General features: G+C 39.0%; 1 protein-coding gene across 1 annotated transcript in view; it reads left to right on the top strand.

Annotated features, from left to right (window-relative positions):
• SEMA5A (semaphorin 5A) overlaps positions 1–22,675 on the top strand; it is a gene marked incomplete at both ends in the record, with an annotated part of 362,797 nt that overhangs the window by 254,920 nt on the left and 85,202 nt on the right. Inside the window, 3 exon segments of the mRNA XM_082015378.1 lie at positions 824–1,031; positions 15,399–15,516; positions 21,011–21,192. Coding sequence (XP_081871504.1) covers positions 824–1,031; positions 15,399–15,516; positions 21,011–21,192 — 508 coding nt within the window.

Here is a 22,675-nt window from a genome sequence, read left to right as displayed (position 1 = left end):
CTGGCACACAGAAGATTGCATAATGCTGTTTTGGTCAGATGGCTACCTAAAATATTTATCATTGTGAGAATGTGGTCCTTTGCGTTCAAAACAAATGTTCTTTGATATTTTGAATTATTTAAAAACTTTGCATGAGTGAATCAGAAATCTCATCAGCCATCTGACACTGGTTTGTAATACTTAACTGTCTTTGCTTAGAAATCACAAGAAGAATAGAAATGAAGAACAAATGCTAAAAGGCAGGATTTTTCAGAGGTCAAAATCCATATAAGTAAGAAGAAGGGAAGCAGCCTCGTTCTGTTGTTCTATTCACATAGACTCAATTAAGACCTGCAGATATTCATAAATATGTGCTTTAGTAAATGAATATGATACGTATCTAAACGCCATAGTTTTTAATACATAGAATTTTAAAACAGATGGGGGCAATGATGGATTTTATTGCTTTTTAAACTACTTTAAACATAGTAAAGTGTAGTACAGTCTGGTAAACCGAAACCAGTAACCCTTGCTGTGAATGTGCATTTATAATAGCCAAACTTTGAAAGCTTGTTTTCTAGTGACTACTGCTATGAAGTCTGTTCTGCACTAATAAAATTATTTTTTTACTGTATTACATCACATAGAAAACTTTAATGGCTGTTTTCAAGTTCTTTTCACTGTACTATAAGCAATTTAGGAAACTCCAGTCAAAGTGCTCCCACATTCTGAGACTTCATTGAAAGCATCTGGCGTAGGACGAAGATTTGTTCACTGATTGACACCAAATAGATAAAATTGCTAGTATGATTTTTAATAACACATTTTCCTCTTGCCTTTGCAGACTATGGCACTATTAAGAAAGTACTTGCCCCAATGAACCAGTCTTCAAGCAGCTGCCTGCTTGAGGAAATTGAACTCCTGCCAAAAAGTCAACGAGAGCCCATCAGGAGCCTTCAGATCTTGCACAGCCAGAGTGTCCTTTTTGTGGGCCTTCAGGAACATGTGATTAAGGTCCCGCTGAAGAGATGTCCCTTTTACAAAACATACAGGTATGAAGAATCAGCTAGTTTGATTGGTAAAACGCTGGCACAGGTTGCCCAGAGAGGTAGTAGATGCGCCATCCCTGGAAACATTCAAGGTCAGGTCATGTTGGACAGGGCTCTGAGCAACCTGGTCTAGTTGAAGGTGTCCCTGCTCACTGCAGGGAGGTTGGACTAGATGACCTTTAAAGATCCCTTCCAACTCAAAGATTCTATTATTCTATGATTCTATGATTTGACTGGAGAAAAATGCTTTGCAGGGGGGCAGAGCAGGAAAAATGGAAAGGAAAAATTACTGCACCTAGGAATCCACATTAATTGGATGCTAAGGCAGATGGAGGACAGGGAGGTGATATGAGATGGACAGCATGGCTTCACCAAGGGCAACTCCTGCCTCACCATCCTGGTGGATTTCTATGATGGAGTGACCACATCAGTGGATGAGGGAAGAGCTATGTATGTCATCTATCTGGACTGCTGTAAGGCCTTTGACACGGTCCCCCACAACGTCCTTCTCTCTACATTAGAGTGAGACGGATTTGATGGGTGGACTACTTGGTTGATGAGGAATTGGTTGGATGGTCACACCCAGAGGGTAGTGGTCAATGGCTGAATGTCCAGATGGAGATTGGTGATGAGTGGTGTCCCTCAGGGGTGCGTATTGGGACCAATACTCTTTAATATCTTCATCAGTGACATAGACAATAGGATTGAGTGCACCCTCAGCAAGTTTGCAGATGACACCAAGCTGAGTGGTGTGGTTGACACGCCTGAGGGATGGGATGCCATCCAGAGGGAGCTGGAGAAGCTCGAGGAATGGGCCCATGTGAACCTCGTAAGGTTCAACAAGGCCAAGTGCAGGGTCTCGCACCTGGGTTGGGGCAACGCCCGGTATCAGTCCGGGCTGGGGGAATGAAGATTGAGAGCAGCCCTGCCGAGAAGGACTTGGGGGCACTGCTGGACGAAAACCTGGATGTGTGCAGGCAATGTATGCTCATAGCCCAGAAGGCCAACTGTAACCAAAGCACAGCCAGCAGGTCAAGGGAGGTGATTCTGCCCCTCTGCTCCACTCTGGGGAGACCCCACCTGGAGTACTGCATCCAGCTCTGGAGCCCTCAGCACAGGAAGGACATGGACCTGTTGGAGAGGGTTCAGAGGAGGGCCACCAAAATGATCAGAGGGATGGAACACCTCTCCCGTGACGACATGCTGAGAGAGTTGGGGTTGTCCAGCCTGGAGAAGAGAAGGCTCCGGGGAGACCTTCTTGCAGCCTTCCAGTACTTAAAGGGGGCTTATAGGAAAGACGGGGACAGACTTTTTAGCAGGGTGCCTTGCGATAGGACAAAGGGTAATGATTTTAAACTAAATGAGGGCAGATTTAGACTAGATAGAAGGAAGAAATTTTTCCCACTGAGGGTGGTGAAACACTGGCACAGGTTGCCCAGAGAGGTGGTAGATGCCCCATCCCTGGAAACATTCCAGGTCAGGTTGGACAGGGCTCTGAGCAATGTGATCTGGTTGAAGATGTCCCTACTTACTGCAGGGAGGTTGGACTAGATGACTTTTAAAATGTTCCTTCCAACCCAAACTATTCTAGGATTCTAGGATTAATTACCTCTCTGAGCAATGACTTTCTATGTACACTGTTTATGAGGAGTGTCTCTGACTTCTTGTACGAACTTGTTAGGACATGATGAGACTGTCAAGGAATTATATTGATATTTAAGTGTCATTATACAGACTCTGAACTGTGAAATGAAACAGTAAGAAATGGTTTACATACGAAACAAGTATCTGATAATGTGCAATATAGCTGCTGGTTTAATATATTTAAAGCTTGAGACGTGAACAAGTTTATGTTGGGGCTTTTTCAAGCTGTATTATAGTTGAGTAAACAATATCTCTGTCGGTTTAGAAAGAAAACAGGTTTAGTGGAAACTGAGAGTTAAAACTAGTTGTACAAATGGCTGAAGGTAGTGCTGCATTAGTAAACCATAAGAAATGTAAATATTCTACTACTGGAAGTGATACGCAGCTAATAGTTGTTCCATCAAACAAGGAAAATAAGTTACAAATTTTCACTTCGTTTTAGACTGTATTGTTGTAGTTAAGGAATTTAAAGTTCAACATACAACTTTTTCTATAGGTTATGTGAAGTTACTTCTGGGTTGCGAAACGTGCTACTAGGGATTGTTAATTTAATCTGATTAGTTATATCTTCCCTTTGATATAAGTGTGGTTCCAGTAATTCAGTACAATTGTTCTGTTTTATGTGAGATAGACTCTGAACCAGTGTGATGAGCTTTTTGAGAGCTGTGACAGATGATTTGGTTGGTTTTTAGCTTATTTTGCTTTCAGCTTGTTTAATATACATTCCTTCGGAAAACTGGGCTATTAAAGGAGGGAGAAAGGCTGCCAGTTGCCTTTCTTTGCTGCTACACTCAGGATCACGGAGACGTTATTTGTGCAGCAGACAGAGAGGTTATACCTCCCGTGAAAGGCAGTGACCGTTTTCAGGTGGAGACGTTTCTGGCCGTCAGAGGGAACATGCATGCAGGCACAGCAGGGAGGTGACCGCAGGACGCCGATGTACATGGCTGTAAGCTAGGCATTCCTCTCCCTTTTTGAGCAGTGGGGTCTAATTGACTAGATTTTAAGAGTGTTTAAAAAAAAAAAATGATGCTGTTACCTTTTTACTGAGTAGAACAGGAGTTAAATGACTCAAGTCCTGCTGAAATGATAATTCATTCCTCTGCCCAGAGGTATGTGAAGTCTCATCTTCCACTGGAATGACTTACTTAAAAGGAGATAAAATTATTACTTGTAGGTTTTTTCAGTCATACCTTTTGTAGTTGTATCACTTTGCTTGGAATAATTAAATATCCGTTGCACCAAAAGAGTTACCAATCCATGCTTTCTTCCTAGTTGAAGAGTTCCTCAGCAATTCTAGCTCTGTTTTGTAAGAAAGGAGAGGATTTACAGCAGTAATCTAGATGAAATAAAGCATCTCCTCTATTATTAGAGACCATCCAATCCATTATTAGAGACTCAGATCATTTGGAAAATGAAGATATAATCTTTCTCTCACTATCACTTCTGGCTTGACTATTTTTTTCCTGACATGCTGGATTTCAAGCATACTTGGTTCTCTACATGTGGAGGGAGTGTGGGTACCTTACTTGGGACTATAAATTTCACTAGGTAATGAAACATCTGAAACAGTCACTGCATTGCTGGGTGCTTTAATACTCACATTCTTATTGTGTGTTGCCAACTATTACTTCTATATTATAGCAATGGGTAAATAGAGTAATGAGTAACCCTTACCTAAGGAAAATGCCTTGGGACATTGTGGTTCTTTTGGATTATTTTAATTTTATCTATTCACGTTTATTATACTTAAGGCTGTATTAACTGCACCAAAGCTATATTCTCAACTTTCATCAATAATAACTAGCATTTCTTACCCAGATGAAGGGCATGTGTAGTCTTTAATATCTACTTCACGTAATTTTTGAGAAATAGAGCATGCTTGTGTATAAATCCCCATCCCTGGAAACATTCAAGGTCAGGTTGGACGGGGCTCTGAGCAACCTGATCTACTTGAAGTTGTCCCTGCTCATTGCAGGGGGGTTGGACTAGATGGCCTTTAAAGGTCCCTTCCAACCCAAACTATTCTGTGATTCTATGATAAATAACAGCATTGAAAATGCCAAAAGGCTGAAAATGTACTAGCTCATCTGTCCTGCCTCTTTGTGTCAATGGCAGAGTGCTCACTCAGTTGTTTAGGTTTATTGCAAGGGTTTTGGACAATGCAACTTCAGTCCATCTGTTGAGCAGACTGTTCCACAAGCTAATATCTCAATGTCAAGATCATTTTCTTGAGATTGTCTATTTTTTATTTTTATTTCATTATTCCGTGTTTTATCTTCATGTACCAGCCTCTAAAGCATGTGGTTATTGCTTTTATTCATAGTTTATTATGTCTCCTTAACTACCAATCTGATACGCTGTACTTATTTAGCTAATTTGTATTTCCTTGTAAATCTGTTCCTCCAGCACTTTCCTCTGGTAGAGTCCTCTGCGACATGGTGTTGCCTCTGACAGACATTCACACTGATTCAGGACATTCTGGTTCTACCAGCTTACAGCTCTGCTCCTGCAGACACTTGTTATTGAGGACCCTTGAAAATATTGGTTTACATTTGGAGACTAAATTTGATTAATTTTCTTTTGGTGTTCTAGGTGCAGTTCAGTGCACTTTATTGCTCTCCTTGGGGAAAATACTTAAGATTTGACCAGGTGGTTATCATGTGGGCATTGCAATTCACGCATGTTTATCAAACTTTTACAGAAGATCATCAACATTGTTCACTGGAGCTATTATATTCACTAAGAATCCTTCAGCTCTCTGTACTTCTTCAGAGTAGGCCAAGCATAAAGAACAACGGACTTTATACCTGCTAATTAATTATAATGTCAGATAAATAGAATGATTATCATGAGAAGATAACTATTAAAATCCCTAAAGTTGCAGTGTTTGCTATTTACTTTGAAGGCTCTAAGCATCTGTAATAAGGAGTAAAGTCTGTAGCAGGGGGGCGAAGATTCCATCCCCTGAAACAAAGAACCAGTCAGCTTTCTTTTATTGGCAGCTGAAGTCTTCAAAAGCAACCTTGGATGGCAGTGATGTCTCTGAGGCAAATTTGTCAATGTGATAATTTGTACTGGAGTTTTCAGTGCATCAGTTTTGAAAGTAGGGGCAGTGAAAGGTTTTATCAGCCCAGTGTTCTGTAAAATCTTACTGAGCAAGGGTCAAGAATTGGTATATCTGATGGAAGATAGGTTTCACACACTTAGAAGGCTTGAAAACTAATCTTACTATGATGTTATGTCTAAGTAAATAAATACTGCTATCTGCTAAAAGCTGTACAAATAGTGACTTCACTGGTGTAAAAAAAAAAACAACTTTTGCAATTTTTTTAGTATTGCTTTTTACATTATATGCTTAAAATATTATTGGGTCACAAGGTTGTTTTGCTAAGTAACGTTATCATAGCTATTCTACTGTAACCCTGACTTTTCTCTCTCTGTACTCCATCAGTTTTATTTTGGCTTCTTTGTTAACCATCAGCTACACAATCTGTACATACACAAAAGATAACTGTAGCAGCACAGTAATAAGAGGGGTACTGGATTGAGTAACAGAAGAAAACAATTATTGCAAATTTGGTTGTGTTTTATTTCATTCCTAGAACTCCAGCAAGATTACTGGATTAAGTGTTTCAACCCCTGTTGCATTCCTTTATTTTTTCTTGGCTATAGATGTTGCTTCCTCAGAAGTACTCTCGCATTCAGCATGAACCTGTTTTCCTGGGAATAAAACTCTGTGGCTATCATAACATAGTAGAATAATGTTTCCTATATACTAATATTATACAAGTTAAAAACCAGTAATGTAGTCTAAACTATTACTAGGTGCTAATGTGTCCAGAAGAGCTTGCCAATACATGGAACTGAAATTGCTGTTTTGAAATAATCATTCGAGAATAGTTGCATTTATATGTCCAGGTGGATTTCCTTATTTCAAAATATGCAAGCCTTATTCCAATTTAAATTGAAACACACTGCTACATTAAAATGTTGGAACCACTTGAAGTGTGATCTGAATTAGTGATTCCAGAGTAATACTCCAGAATCAGAATCTTCATAAATTTCCAAAACGAGGATGAACCATAATCAGGGCTGCAAGACTACATTACAAAAACATTTTTAAAAAGTGAAGTCTTTTTTTGGTATTAGATTCACTGCAAAATTATCTTCAATTGGTGTGAACTTACGAGAACACTAGCAAAGTCAGCAAAACCATGAAATAAGCACAGTTAAAAATCTTCCTCACTCAAAAGAAGCAGAATATTAGTTCCATACTGGGGAGGGGAATCAATTGAAGCTCTACAGATCTGAAGTTGACCTATATTTCTTTCTTCCTCCGAGGAAGCAACGTTTTTACAGAAAGTGTCTTTGTCTACCTGGCCCACAAAATGCATGAGAGACAAACTATGCATTTACATTTTGCTGCACCTGAAATTTGTAGTCACAACTCCTTAAACTGTGTGATCTATGCATGTATGTATTGTAAGCACACATTTTTGGCAAACAAGAAGGAATTTTGATAAACAGATAGAATTTTACAGCCTGCTACCCATGTATTTATTGCAGTACCCTATGAGGACAAAGGAAAATGTCTTTTCTTTTTAGTTTGCAAAGTTGTAAGAAAACCAGATGGGCTTGACTACATATTTGCAATTCAGATTTTATTAGTAGGATATTATTTTAAACAAAAAAGTGAGCTAAGAAATAAAAATTTAAAACAGGCATGTGGTTTTCATATGTCATGATGTAATTCATTTCTTTGCTTTAAAAAATACCAAAAGTTCGAGGAATTTTAAGTTCAATGTAGTTACTGTTAAATTTTTCTTGAAAATCACCTGACGTTTAAAGCAACCCACTTTTCACGAGATCATTTCATTAGTCATTTGATACTTGGCAAGTGTATTCTCTGGAAAGTAGAGGTTAAAGGCACTGGATGGTTTAAAAACAAATGAACAAACAAAGACAAATCTGGAAGATTTTTTATTTTACAATAATTTAACATATGAGATACTGGACCGCTATGCAGTCAGGCCAGCACATATCCTATGCATCTCAGCTTACAGTGCTCTGCATCGCACACCAGTTGTTTTCTCCTGAGAATTATTTCCAGCTCTCTTAATATTCTGTAATCTTTTTGTGGACGTTTTCATTTATTTGAAGTTTTACAGAAAATTAACATCCAAGTTTGGAGTCCACTATTGACCTGAATGTATGAGAGAGAGAATATTCTTGATGCAGTAGTGTAAACTGTGGGCAGGATGCCAAGACAGTTTTCACGCTCCAGTTCTACAAGCCCAAACTGAGTGTCTTTGAAGGCCATGCGCTCAGAATACATTGTCAGGCCAGTGGAGGTATCTACAGTTACTTCTGGTATAAGAGGTAACAGTGCCCTCAAAATGTTGAGATACCTGCTATCTGGTTAGTACTTTTAAGAAGTCAAGTCGTACATTTTAAGTCTGGGCCTGCTATGTTTATAATTGATTCATATTCTAGTATAAAGTTAGCCTCAACATTTAAGGTTGAAAGAACCTAGGTTACAGCTGACTAAAAGGATATGGAAATTGTGTACCCTGTTTACATTTACATCCGCTAAAGATGTGTAGGTCTTTCAAAGACATGAGGATGCCATATGGAAGCAAATGTGTCCAGCCTGAGAAATCACTGTTATTCCTATTCTGATCTAGGAGCACCTCAATTTGTGTGAAAATCCCCAGATCTGTTGCTCTTGGGGTGCCTGGCTATGTAGATAGCTCAGATTTTCAGAGCCTATTTGCCAACCACAGGTTTGCAGGCTTTAGTTTCAGCCCATCAAAAAGGCTCTGAAAACGCTACCTGCACCTGGTGGTCCCAGCATTTCCAGGCTCCTACCTCCTAATCAGAAGACTGGAAGCTCTGTCTTGGCTGATTGATGTGGATGGGGACCTCAGGTGTTATTTCTTTAAAAAGAATGGCAAGACTACCTTCTCTTCTAGAGAGCATGCTCTGAAAGTTGTCTCTCACATTTGTTCCAAGTAGAGCCACTTGGAAGCATCTGTATTCAGAGAATTGTGTTATAAACAATTTTACAGAAAAACCCCACAAAAACATAAATTCCTGAATCTGAATTTGAAAGGAGGAGCTTGTAAATTTAAGTGTAGTATTTTCAGTGTGTGCTGCAAGATTGAGTCATACCTGGATGGATTTTGATTGCCTTATAGAAATTAAACTAGGAGGAAGCAATAGTAGTCCACACAGAGTGTCTGAGATGGTTAAAGGATTTGATTTTTCTTAACAGTACAGGCAAGGGTTAAGCAGGATTCTGAATATTTGACACGCATCTTAGTTTGAGCTCCTAGGACTTTATAAATTATGTGCCTACCATTTACGTTCTTCTGCATCATTCATCTATATCTTTAGGTCCCTGTTCTTCATTGTGCTTATATATACACACACACGCACACATATATGTATCTACAAAACCAGTAGTAATGAAAGTACCAGTAGGCACCTGTGTAGCGGTATCAGATTTGTGTATTCCTTCAGAAGTAGATAACCCAGTGCATTTGGAACATGAAACAGGCTTTTTATCTTCAGTTGTCTGTTCAAATTTGCAGTGAGGAATCTGGCTTCTGTGAAATAAGATGGTGACCCTGGTTCAGTTCCTGGTATGCAAAGTGTTCAGATCACAGTTGACAGTAATTGGAACTGTGGGCATGGCTATCTCAGTAGAAATGATTTGAAAGGGTCAGGAGACTCAAATATCCTCTGTTCTTCCAAATGCTGTGTATCGGTAAAGACAGAAAAATGTTTCATTGAACAATATCAGATGGTGCACCTCTTATGTTTATATATTCTCTGAATAAAATGTTGCAGCTCAAGAAGATACCTGATTAGCACTTACAATGTATATTGATAAGGGAATATATTCTTCCCCTGAAAGAGGATTTTAAAATCTCTTTGAAATCAATGGTATCACGATATAGCTTTTAATCTTAAGGGTTTTTTTGTTATTTGAGGAACACATAAAGAATTCTTTTTAGTCTAAAACTGTATGGAGTGTTTTATATGTTTTGCTTTGAATGGTGTTCCTTTCTGCCTCATTTTCCGTCTGAATAAATCATCTCAAATGTAACTGAAGTAGAGCAGTTTTGCTAGCCTGCTTGGTGATAATTACAAAATAGCCGAGGAAAATGACGTGCTATTACTGGCTTGCTTTAGAGTGGGATGACTTACGGTTCTATTACTGATCAGTCAAAATCCATTGTTTAAGCGTTGCATGACTGGCAGTAGGCATACCGAACCATTGCAGCCAAATGAATGCCCTGCAGGAGAGACACTCAACTACGTATCATTTACGTTTGGTAAAAATACTGAAATGACAACATAGAGGAAAATTAGAATCAATCTAAGTAAAAACCGAAAGCCGTTGAATGCTTTTGTGCAGAGTGCTGACTCAAAAGGGTAAGTGGCATCAAGAGTCTTGGCTTTTATTCCTGAATTTCCTTCCTGCACAAAATTGCCAGTTTTAGCACTGCTGGGACAAATCATGTGAAGTCTTAGAAATGTGGGCTGGTGCCTACTGGGAGTAACAGACAAAACATTCATTTTCATCTCTGGTGAAATTGAGATGTAAGGTAGACTTCCAGAGACAAGATGGTTAATATATTAATATCCAACTCTGCTACTTCCAGTGTCACTATCTGAAAGGGCCCCGTCAACTGAAAGACCCAATACTAATTTTAAAATGTACCAAATTTTTCAACAGTAGCAGCTAAAACGGCTTTAATTTAGACAGAGATTTGGGAGGAGAAAGGGGTAAAGATGTATAGTGGTATCTAATCTTTTAGATTTACTTTTTAGATTTAGTTACGTGAATTTGACAGCCATTTTGTACAATTTCTTTTGTTATTTACTGTATACGCTGAAGCTGTTCTTCCTACTGCTGTCTTTTGGGAGAGAGATTTGTTAAGAAGAGGTTAAAAGAATATAAAATTTTATTGATGGAGAACACTAAGGACACATAATTGTGAGTTAATAATAGTCCCTTTAAATTTCACATTTCAGATAGAAGTTCTGGTATTTTCATACTTACAAGCTTTATTTATCCTCATTTTCTGTCTGTTAACTTATTTTGTTATTTGTTTCTTTTTTTTTATCTAGGCATAAGAGAGCAAAATAATTATCTGATGTTACTCACACACTAGATTATCCCTCAAAGGAAAGAAAATGGTTTTAAAAGGTGACATAATTAAGCAAATATGGATAAAAATTTACCTGCATATTACCTCTCTCTTTTTCATTTAAAAGGAAATATATCCACTTTTCAGAGATATTGATGATCTAAGCAAGTGATCTAAAAGAAATAAGAAAACCCTCTGATATGTGAGACAGGGAGGAGAACAGAAAAGGACTCTTGTGCCAATACCTGAGAACAGGGCAGCTATTTAAGCCAGGTCCTGCCTCACTGCATGAATATATATCTAGCATGGTGAGCTGAAATGCCAGAAAGAGGGCGATGATGCTGAACTACACTTTCACGGTATGATTTTTCTGTCTCAACATAAGATTTCAAAAATTAAACTTTTAACAAGATGAGACTTAGATAAAATAATGACTGGGACAATCAGCTAGAACATTATTTAAAAAAATGGCAAAACTAGTGTTTTTCATGTGAGGAATACTCCTCAGACAAAGTTTCCTGTTGCTTTGTTTGGAATAGTTCATATGTTTCCAGGATTAATTTATATAATGTAGTATAAAGAAAAAAAAAATTATTGAAGACTGTTAATGCCTCTCATTTTTGGAAGAAGTTCTTTGCACTTGGCCTCTTGTCATCTGCATGAGCTAAGCTGAGTTATTAACTTCTTAAAATAATAGTTTTCCTATGCTTGGTGGACCTTCTTAACTAAATTTTGAAAATATTCCCCTCATTTTATCTAGCTGCAGTGCTCTCCAAACCTGTTCACTTACTGAAAGTAAGTGAACTTACTGAAAGTAAGCTCTGTACCGGGGAAGATTATGGAGCGGTTGGTCTTGAGAGTGCTCACAGGGCACCTGCAGGACAACCAAGGGATCAGGCCCAGCCAGCATGGGTTCATGAAAGGCAGGTCCTGCTTGATCAACCTGATCTCCTTCTATGACCAGGTGACCCGCCTAGTGGATGAGGGAAAGACTGTGGACGTTGTCTACCTGGACTTTAGTAAAGCCTTTGACAGCGTCTCCCACAGCATTCTCCTGGACAAACTGGCGGCTCGTGGCTTAGACAGGTTTACTCTTCGCTGGGTGAGGAACTGGCTGGATGGCCGAGCCCAGAGAGTTGTGGTGAACGGCGTTAAATCCGGCTGGCGGCCGGTCACAAGCGGTGTTCCCCAGGGCTCGGTTCTGGGGCAGGTCTTGTTCAATATCTTTATTGATGATCTGGATGAGGGGATTGAGGGCTCCCTCAGTAAGTTTGCAGATGACACCAAGCTGGGTGGGAGTGTTGATCTGCTGGAGGGTAGGAGGGCTCTGCAGAGGGATCTGGACAGGCTGGATCGATGGGCAGAGGCCAACTGTATGAGGTTTAATAAGGCCAAGTGCAGGGTCCTGCACTTTGGCCACAACAACCCCATGCAACGCTGCAGGCTTGGGGAGGGGTGGCTAGAGAGCAGCCCGGCGGAAAGGGACCTGGGGGTGCTGGTTGACAGCTGGCTGAACATGAGTCGGCAGTGTGCCCAGGTGGCCAAGAAGGCCAACAGCGTCCTGGCCTGTATCAGCAATAGTGTGGCCAGCAGGAGTAGGGAAGTGATCGTGCCCCTGTACTCGGCACTGGTGAGGCCGCACCTTGAATCCTGTGTTCAGTTTTGGGCCCCTCACTACAAGAAGGATGTTGAGGTGCTGGAGCGTGTCCAGAGAAGGGCAACAAAGCTGGTGAGGGGTCTGGGTCTTATGAGGAGCGGCTGAGGGAACTGGGGCTGTTTAGTCTGAAGAAGAGGAGGCTGAGAGGAGACCTTATTGCTCTCTACAACTACCTGAAAGGGGGTTGTGGCAACGAGGGTGTTGGTCTCTTCTCCCAAGTAACTAGTGATAGGACAAGAGGAAATGGCCTCAAGCTGCGCCAGGGGAGGTTTAGATTGGATATTAGGAAAAATTTCTTCACTGAGAGAGTAATCAGGCATTGGAACAGGCTGCCCAGGGAGGTGGTGGAGTCGCCGTCTCTGGAAGTGTTCAAAAAACGTGTGGATGTGGCACTTCAGGACATGGTTTAGGGGACATGGTGGCGCTGGATTAATGGTTGGACTTGATGATCTTGAAGGTCCTTTCCAACCTAGTGATTCTGTGATTCTGTGAAATGGCCACGTTCGGTGTCCACATAGTGACTGAACATGCTTTGTCCCAGCAGTGCAAGTATTTTTCAGCATTTTTTTAATTTTATTTCTTCCATGAAACTTCTGATAACTTCTGATATCAGGAAGTTATAAGAATGGTCAAAATATACTTTTAGTGCCCTACTTATAACGTCTAAGTGAATTGTAATGAAAGGTGCAAGCCATTTTAACTTCCCTGAGTGGAAAGTAATGTGGAAACAAAAGCAAAACAGGAAATGGCATCAGGAAAAAAAAAAAAATAGTGAAAAGAGGAAAAGATCAGAGTAAGAGAAGGATCAGCCTACTTGCAGGGAAGAGTGAGCGTGATTCTAAGTGAAAGGATACTGTCTTTTAAAATATTTTATTTTTTAATGAAAAGTGTCTAAAGCATAAGAACTGCATTTAAAAATATTAACGTTTAACATAAAGGAATAGTGAAATTGCAACAGTGAACACCTCAAGAAATAGCACAGCTAAAGTTGCCAATTGTGCATTATGTCAGCTTTTAACTTTTTTTTTTGCATTCTTTTTTCATAAAGGACATGCTTTATCAGAGATACTCTGAAGAAGATCACTGAACATCTTGTCTTGCAAACATTGGAAGGCCAAGGCACTTAAAACTTTCCAGAATTTGCATTAATTGTCCTCCTCAGCTTCTAGATGGTTAAATGGAAACATGTGCATGCTAAGCGTTCACAGCTGCAAGAGCCATCAGTGGGAACTCACTTCTGAACACTGAATCTCCTAAACCAAAAGCTTTATCTTCAAACTGGCAGCCTAATTAGGGATACCTAAGGAGCTTTGGCTATTATGTCTCTGACTCTGTGCCCATTTTGCAGATGGGAACTATCCTCCCACATAGTACTGGCAATCCACATTGCCAAGTGTACTGTAGAAACTAATTCTTTGAGATTTAGAAGCACTAAGAATCCTCTGTGGTGGTGTTATGGAATAGTATACTAGGGAATTAGTAAGTCTGTGTTTTGTCTGATGTTAGTGTGGAAGTACATGAGGAATGCCAGAGATAAATAGAAACATGAATAAAACCGATGATTTGTGAGGACAGAATCACAGAAGGGTTGAGGTTGGCAGAGGTCATCTGGTCCAACCCTCTGTTCAAGCAGTGTCACCTACAGCCAGTTGCTCAGGACCATATCCAGATGGCTTTTGAGTATCTCCAAGGAAGGAGACTCCAAAACCTCTCTGAGCAACCTGTGCCAGTGCCCGGTCACCCTCACAGTAGAAAATAGTTTCCTGATGTTCACATGGAACCTCCTGTGTTTCAGTTTGTGCCCACTGCCTCTGTTCTTGTCCCCGGGCAGCACTGAAAAGAGCCTGGCTTCCTCTTCTTTGCACCCTCCCTTCAGGTGTTTGCGCATATTAATGAGATGCCCTCTGAGGCTCCTTTTCTCCCGGCTGAACAGTCCCAGCTCTCTCAAACTCTCCTCGTAGGAAAGATGCTCCAGTTTCCTAATCATCTTTGAGGCCCTTCACTGGGACAGATGCGATGTGAACAGTGAATTAAAGAGAGGATGATAACCTCTGTGGATTTGAGTTGAACAAGAATGATCTAGCATTTTGCATAATCTAGACAAAACGTTAAAACAATTCTACTATGCTTCACTATAATGGGACTTCCACCTACTTTCTCATGCATCTTCAGCTATGAAGCTGCAGACCTGTTGCCTGGACCGTTAATGCTTGACCTACCGGTAGCAAGAGAAAGTTGCCATTTAATAGAGAAAAGAACTTCTAGTTTGGTACAGTGGGTCTTTCAGAGTCTGTAGGAAGCTGGACTACCATCCTTCTCTCTAACCTTCTTTTTTTCTCCTCATGTGCCACTAGGAGAGAATGTCTAGGGCAGCATGTGATATGCGGAAGGTGTTTGGCAGCCACCAGCACCCCTTTGAACTTATTTCCAGGGATTCTATATAGCAGTGTGGAAAACAAATCAGAGGGTTTTTTAATTAATTTTCAAAGAGTAGATATTGTCATCTGATTCCTGACAAAGATGATAACTATGATTCCAAAACTGATAGAACGGACTAAGAACTGTAACTCCTGAAATCTTCTTTACTTGGAACAGACAACATACACTTTTTATGAATTGCTGTAATTCTCTAGTAATTAAGTACAATAATCAGTCTTCACAACATACCATGCATGCAGCCAGAAATTCAGCTATGCACTTAAAAGAAATCCTAGCTTTGTGCAGGCATTCAAATCCATTTTTCTTCTGTTTTGTCATTTCATCTGTGCCATACCACAACAGGGATCAATTTCACTATCTGTTTTAGGCCTATGAAACATGAAGAGATGCAACATGGTCATTTAGAGATCTTTGGCCAGTACAGACGAAGGTAAATGTTCATGTTTTCTGATTGGTTTTCATTCACAGTGCATGCATTGGATCCCAAGACCCTTACTGTGGCTGGGACGTGGTGATGAAGAAATGCACAACGCTGGAAGAAAGTCTGAGCATGAGTCAATGGGAGCAAAGCATTACTGTGTGTCCAGTAAGTCCAAATACATTCATTTATGATAAACTTTTGAGTCCATGTGAATTTTATAAAAATGACCTGGCATACATTTTTCAAGCTTAGAAAACTGTATTTAATGCCATTTTTCTCAGGCCTTCCCATCAGATTTTAACAGGATATTTAGTTTCTTTTCTATTTCTTATCAAACTGCTTATATAACATGATCAAATTATTTATAGTACTTTCAAAGGGTAGTTGTTTTTTACCTGTAATATCTGTGTTCCACCTTGAAAGCAAATGTTCACTAAGATTAGAGATATTGACATGTTTTTCTCTGCAGGATTTTTCTCCAGTTTGTACTTCGAAAAAATTTAATTGCTAGTGCTATAATCTTTTCTTTTAGGATCATTATTGCTTATATAAAAGGCCATATAACATCTTTCAAAGTCCATGAACTGGAAGGGTGAATTATATGAGTTAAGTCTCACCCACATAAATGACAGGAGTGATAATTATAGTAAACTTAGTGTTAATATTTACAGTAGCTTAACACTTAAAAATGATTTTGAATAAATTTAATACAATAAAAATACACAACACAGTTGATTTATATCCCTCCATTTTAATGTGGTTCCAATGTTCTTTTAATATTGATTCTTTTCCCTCAGTCCAAAAAGCACAAAAAGTGGGTTAAGAAGAATCTTTCTTGTGCTACTAATCTCTTTCCTTTGGAGACTCATGCTGCTTTGTCTTTGCCTTCTGCCCACGAAGAGGGAGCCTTTCCAACTCAGTTGTGCTTTCATCGCTAAGGACTTCTTGAACTTGTCCCCACTAGTCAATGGAGCACATGCATCTATGAATTTGTGCTCATATGACGTCCATGTTCTATTCTCCATGTGTTTAACAAGCTCCTTTTAACATCTTACTGACATGCTTCTCTCTTAAGCTGGACTTTGTTTAGTAAACTAGAGATACGGAAAATTAGTGTGAAGTTCTTCCAGTGTTCACTTGTGATCTCTGTATGTATTGCAGCAGCCTCATAGATAGAAATCACTGCACTGATTCTGAGGTCCTTGATAACTAGTACCTGTGTTCTTACTGTCTGTGTTTGACATTAAATAGTAATTTTTTAAACAGTATCTTGTCCTGTCCTTTGCATCCATGCTGTCACATAGTGGCCTAATAAAAAAGACTTGCGTTGGATTCATCTGTATTAGCATTTTAGCCCAAATCAGGAGCAACTGTGGGGAGAATACTCTGATTTTTCCTATCTACTATTCTTTAGTTCACATCACAAAGCAGTCTTGAAGCACACAAGCCACATTACTTTCAGATGAAATTAAACCAAAAATGTGCTCCAGCTACTACTAGGTGTTTCATCCATGGCCAGAGTGAGTCCAAAGTAAAGCCCACAAAATACATATGGTATATGTGTCAAGTCTTCAACACCAACTGTTTTATTTTCCAGATTTGCAGTTTATATGCATACCACTTGCTAGTATAGAAATAGCTATTGTCTCACAGAAAGTCTGGATTCAGTCACTAGTAACTAGATGCACTGTACAGTATATTAATTTCCAAATACATAGAGTGTATCATACGTCCCTGTGGTATCCCACAGGGTAAATGTGGTTATGTGGAGGGTTTGCTGGTGGCCTTGTTGGGTTGCTGTATTAGGAAGGATTACTGGAATGGGTTGGTTGGTTGATACTTGCATGAGCAGTCTGCCTACTGCTTAGTCTTTGAATTCTGGCATTAGCCCTTATTTTCTTTCATAGATAGAAAACATGGGGCCAAGAGGGGGTGGAGAGGCAGGGAGGAATCGTTTAGAAAGCAGAATTCAATTCTATTCCGTTCAACTGGAAAAACAATTATTTAGTATCTATTACATAGCAGTTGTGTAGGGTCTGCAATCCAGTCAAAGCAGGGGAGCACCACAGGATTGCTCTGAAATTCATCCACAGCTGTGGGACTTATTCTGCATATCAGACATGAAAAGATTTAGTGATCCTACGAAGGATTTTTGGAGTTGGACAGATTGGGATTGCATAATATAAGGAAAATTTTAGAATTAACTCTCTGAATTCAAAAACGTGGTTTTACCACTTTACTGTTTTAAACATCTGAACTCTAAGTAACATATTATTGAACAAAACTGAAAACTTCATAGAAATTTCCCTTAAAATAACAATGTATTCTGGCAAACTGTAATCAATTACATTTTTGTTTAGCAAGGCTTTCAAATATTTGTTTTTATAGCATTTTTATGTGCCTTATTCACAGGATATATAAATCAAGATGTAATGGATTTCATTTTGTAGGCAACTGAGCTATGCACATCCTTGACCTTTGCTATATACATTTAAGATAATGTTGCAGGCCGAACATAACAGAATGTTAGAAACCTTCTACCGTCCCTCATTCCGTTCCAGTTGGTTCCAGTATCTTAATTGTTATTAAAACTACACTGATCTTTTTAACACTGTAGAAAATTTGTCAGTTTAACGCGTCACGAGTTTCTTCTAAACTTGTGTCAGAGAGAGAGGCCTGTTCCTACACTAGCCTAAATTTTAGCCAAAAATAACATTGTGATCAGTTGCACTTGAGAAATTATTTCCTAGGGAATTATTTATATACCTGAATATTTATTGGCATTTCATGGTAGAGTAGGGAGGGGGCTCGTAGAGGTAGATGAGCATCTGTGTTATTGTCTCTCTGAACTTTGAAGATCATTTGTGAACAAATGTGGTTATTTTGGTTATCTTGTTTTGATTTAATTATCAAGTTGGTTTTTCTGGTTATTGTTTCACTTGGCACATCTACAACAATTGTGCATGAATGTAGATAGTAATTAATGCTATGGCACATATATCTACTTTGAGCTTCTTCCAGTTGGTCAGATATCCCTGTTATTCATCAAATATTTTTTGTAATAGTGAAGGTTCACTATTTTGCCGAAGTACTTTCCAGTGGGACCACTCGCAATCCATCACATAAAAATACAATCTGATGTTATCAAAGAGCTTTTACAAGGAAAGTAAAAATAATTTTTTAAAAAAGTTGGGGTTTTTTTACATAAGTATGCAACACGGAATGGCTTTATTTTTACAGCTGTAGCAAACATTGCACTCAGGGAAAGCGTATGGCATGGGATCTTACCTGAATTCATTAGCAGCTTCAGGAAATAACTCCAGAGCCACTGAATTCTACACAAAGTAATCTCAAACCAAAGAGCTCATGGCAGATTTAAGGACTGGGTCATTGAAGATGTGACCTTGACTCAGAGTGCAGAGGCACATACCAGGAAGACAAGGTGGGTGCAGAAAGGCTCAAGACAAAGATGACTGATATTTGGAGGACATTAGGAAGGAAGAAGGGACTAGAGGTATCTGCAGAAGGGAAAGGGTGACAGAAACAGGGTGGTAGAGAAGGAAAGCCAGGAAAGTACAGCCATATTGTCTGATTGATTGTGATTTTCCCCCTTGAGGTGTGTCAGGTGGTGAAGGTTGATGTGCATAGGTTCTGGTAAGGGCTAAAAAGGCCCCTCATCAGTACATTTTGCTTTTCTGTAGTCCTGTGATGAAATTGTTTGATATCACTGCATGAAAGGGGAACAACAGAGACTGCAGTGGGATGATCTTTACAGGAGTAGGGAAAAAAAGTCAAGAAAGAGAAACCTGCCGTCACTATATGTCCCTGAGCTCAAGCTTTCAGCTAAGTTTTATGAATACTTTCCCTGCCACTTGATATAAATTATGGTAACCATAGACAACTGTAGCTTTAGTTTATAACTGTAGGTGCAACAATAAAGGTGCTTTGGTCCAGCATAGAAATGGAAAGCAGTAAAGGCATTTTCACAGCTCTGACATTAATTGGATTGGGGTATATAATTTCTCGTTTATGGACTATATATTTGTTAGACCAGCACTGTAAGAGAGAATGGGTTTACTTGTCACTTAACAAGAAGTAAGTATTTCCTGTTGTCTTATGAAAACCAACAATGTATACTCAGCATGATCGGTGAGCTATTTTCAATAAACAGCTGTCAGCAGAATTTTGAAGTTACGAATTTTGGTTATGTCAGTTGGAGCTGGCAGAATATACACATAGCTGTTCTATGGAGAAGGTATATCTGTGAAAAATAAACCATGAGAAATATAATTAATAGTGAAATTATGGAACCTTTACCACAGTGGAAAGAATCAGCCAGCACCCAGCGTGGCAGTGGAAACATGTCTTGTACTGTAATCGAATCTCTTGTGTCTTCAAATTATTGGTGAAATGCATACTTCCCTCACCACTGTTAACATGAAACAATACTAAAAATAGCAAAGAGAGACACCATTTCAGATCATTCATGACTATCTACAACTGTAGTTCCTATTTCAATACATAAGCAAATGTTACAAGTGTTATGTTCTTTACACATTTCATAAAATGTGTGGCTACAACTGATACATATTTATTTTTGTGTAAGAGTGATTTTAATTGCTATTTAGCATGCACTTGTTAGTACTGCTGTTTTGACTGAAAGTTAAAATGTGACCATCAAAAGGCAAATCCTTTAGCATGTAAATGGAAAAGTGGCCATCATTTCCATTTATGATCACCGATTTGTCTAGATTAACACCTTGCTAAAAGAATTAATAATATGAAAGCCTATCTTTGTTAAGAGAGCTGAATTCCCCGTGGCCAGGCCCATGTTCTTTAGAAGGTCCAGTAACCATGGTGGCATTAGCGCATTTTGTTTCAGCTGGACAGTAAAGATTTCCTATTAACATGTGTTATGGCTGCATGATGGAAACATTCCAGTCAAGATGAGAATGGTCTGACGCTTCCAGCCAAAGGTTTTGAGAATTGACTTCAGCAGGAGCAAACTGTCTCATCGTGTAGGGTTAGGTGCTGCTTTTGAAGGTGTTTTTAGGATTTATACTATAATTACATCTAATGTTTAGAGAGAGTCATATTTAAAACCACATTTGACTTCAATGAAGTGCTATATGATATGTGCTTAAAAAAACTATTGTCAAAAAAAGACACTCATCATGGAGACTTGAGGTTGATACATCTAGTTTTGTTACCCCAGACTATTGTCCTCTGCTGCCTCTTCCTTTCAATCTAGATTTGGGTTTCCAGAAGCGTTCTTGCACATGCTGTTTTACAGTCAGTATCCAGGTTCCTAATCACAGATAAATTTTCAGGAATAGGGAATACTGTCATCAGAAGATAATCGAGAAATTGAAACGATACTTTCTACTGAATCACTGTAGGCAAGCATGGTTGCGAAAGGTTAGTTGTGATTATTGGTGTTGCTGTAGCGGTGGCATCCAGTGGCCCAGATTGGTTGGAGGTGGTGGGAATCATGCAGCTACAGAAATTGTAAGGGGAACTTGCTGTCTGGAAGTCATACCTCTCCAGTGGAGTCATTTTTAGTGGCCGAAGGCTGTACCTCCATCTACTGCAGAATTAAGAGGTTGTATGAAGGAACTGTCAGACCTCAGGTAAGCCTTTCTGTTGTGTTTGTTTCTAGATGAGGAATCTGACAGTGGATGGGCATTTTGGAACATGGTCGCAGTGGAAACCTTGCACCCACACTGATGGTGCCAGTGTTGGCTCCTGCCTCTGCAGGACACGTGTGTGTGACAGTCCTGCTCCTCAGTGTGGAGGCTGGCTGTGTGAAGGACCAACCATGGAGATTGCCAACTGCTCCAGGTACACAAAACAATTTCAGGTTCTATCTTTTACGGTTTAAAAGTTTTTAACTTAATCAGAATAGAACCTACGCTTTGAAATTTCATCTGCGATCCACTGATCCTGTTGTGTGCATGTAGCAGCTCATAGCAATGGCCACAGCAACTGAGACATTAGAAAATATCTCTCAGACTTTGTGAGAGAGAGAATGAGACAGATGGCAAACAGTGATTTCAAATGCTGTGTACCAAATAATATCGTCCTCAGCTAATTTTAACAAAAGCTTAGAAAGAAAAAAATCAATGTTAGGTAATATCCAAAGTATGATACTTTTTCTCAGTTCTGTAAGTCATAAAACTTTTTTCCTGGACGTCAGGATGGTTTACTTTTTTGGAGGTCTCATGTCACCATTGTATTCCCCATTCTGTCTTGGGAAAAATGTTTTCGTTATATCTTTTGATTGTATCATGACATCTAGATCTATTATCAGTCTGTATGCCACTCTTAGCCACTCTTTTGTCTTCCTCAGGCACATAACCACTCCCAGAAAAAAACAGTGAGAGCAGATCGTTTCCAAGAGACTCAGAACAGTGCATATTCTGAACTGCATTAGGAGTTCATGTTTACAACATTGTACATACTTTAATTACAAGATGAAACTTATATATTGGTGCATTCTGGTTATTTTTAGTGATTCTTTCTGCTTTTTGTCTTTGCTTTTTTTTTTTAAACATCAGAAGCACATCATGGTAGTGAGTAACACTGATTATCCTTCTGCACAAGATAACTGCAAGCTCTGTAAGTGGAAATAGTAAATTTTAGGGAAATTATTAAAAACATAACAATATAGTGTATAACATCAGATCAGGAGAATGGTAGAAAAGATAAGCATGCTCTGAGATGCTGAAGAGTCAAACAACAGATATTGGCCGTCAGGTCTAGAAGGGAATTTGGAACATGATTTGGGACTTGATTCACGTACTACCATTGGCCCTATTACACTACTGTTTTAACATCTTACTTATGTTAACACTGCTATATTAGTAATTGATTCCCAGCGTTCCTGGATATCCCGATATTTTGTTCATTTTACCACTTGGGTCAGGCATTGCACTGACAGAGATCTTATTTTTTTGTCTGTGTTACCAGTGATGTCTGATTTTTTTTTTCCAAAACTTCTTTTTCTGTGTTACCAACTCATATCCCTTATAATAACAAGATATCAAGATAAGTGAAATTTAAATTGGTAATATTTGTGATAAATTACTTGAATAATCTTATGTCCTTTTTATTACTGGATTGAATTAGTTTTCATTGTTAAAAAATAGTGATTTCAAAATCACATAAGGCACTATTTTAACTTTTGCTTTTATGATGAAACCTCAAGAACTCGTTATAGTTTAGTTTTATTTTTCTTGGTTTCTGTTTATCTTCTACCAATACAGAAACTGCAAGCTAGCCATCAAAAGATTTTGGGAACTGCCTAATTTTTTGCTTAGGCAGG

The sequence above is a fragment of the Phaethon aethereus genome (assembly GCF_964289735.1).
Source record: "Phaethon aethereus genome assembly, chromosome: 2".
In the NCBI taxonomy this organism is placed as follows: Eukaryota; Metazoa; Chordata; class Aves; order Phaethontiformes; family Phaethontidae; genus Phaethon; species Phaethon aethereus.
Note: the sequence above shows the minus strand (reverse complement) of the source record. Positions and strands in the feature narration are given on the sequence as shown.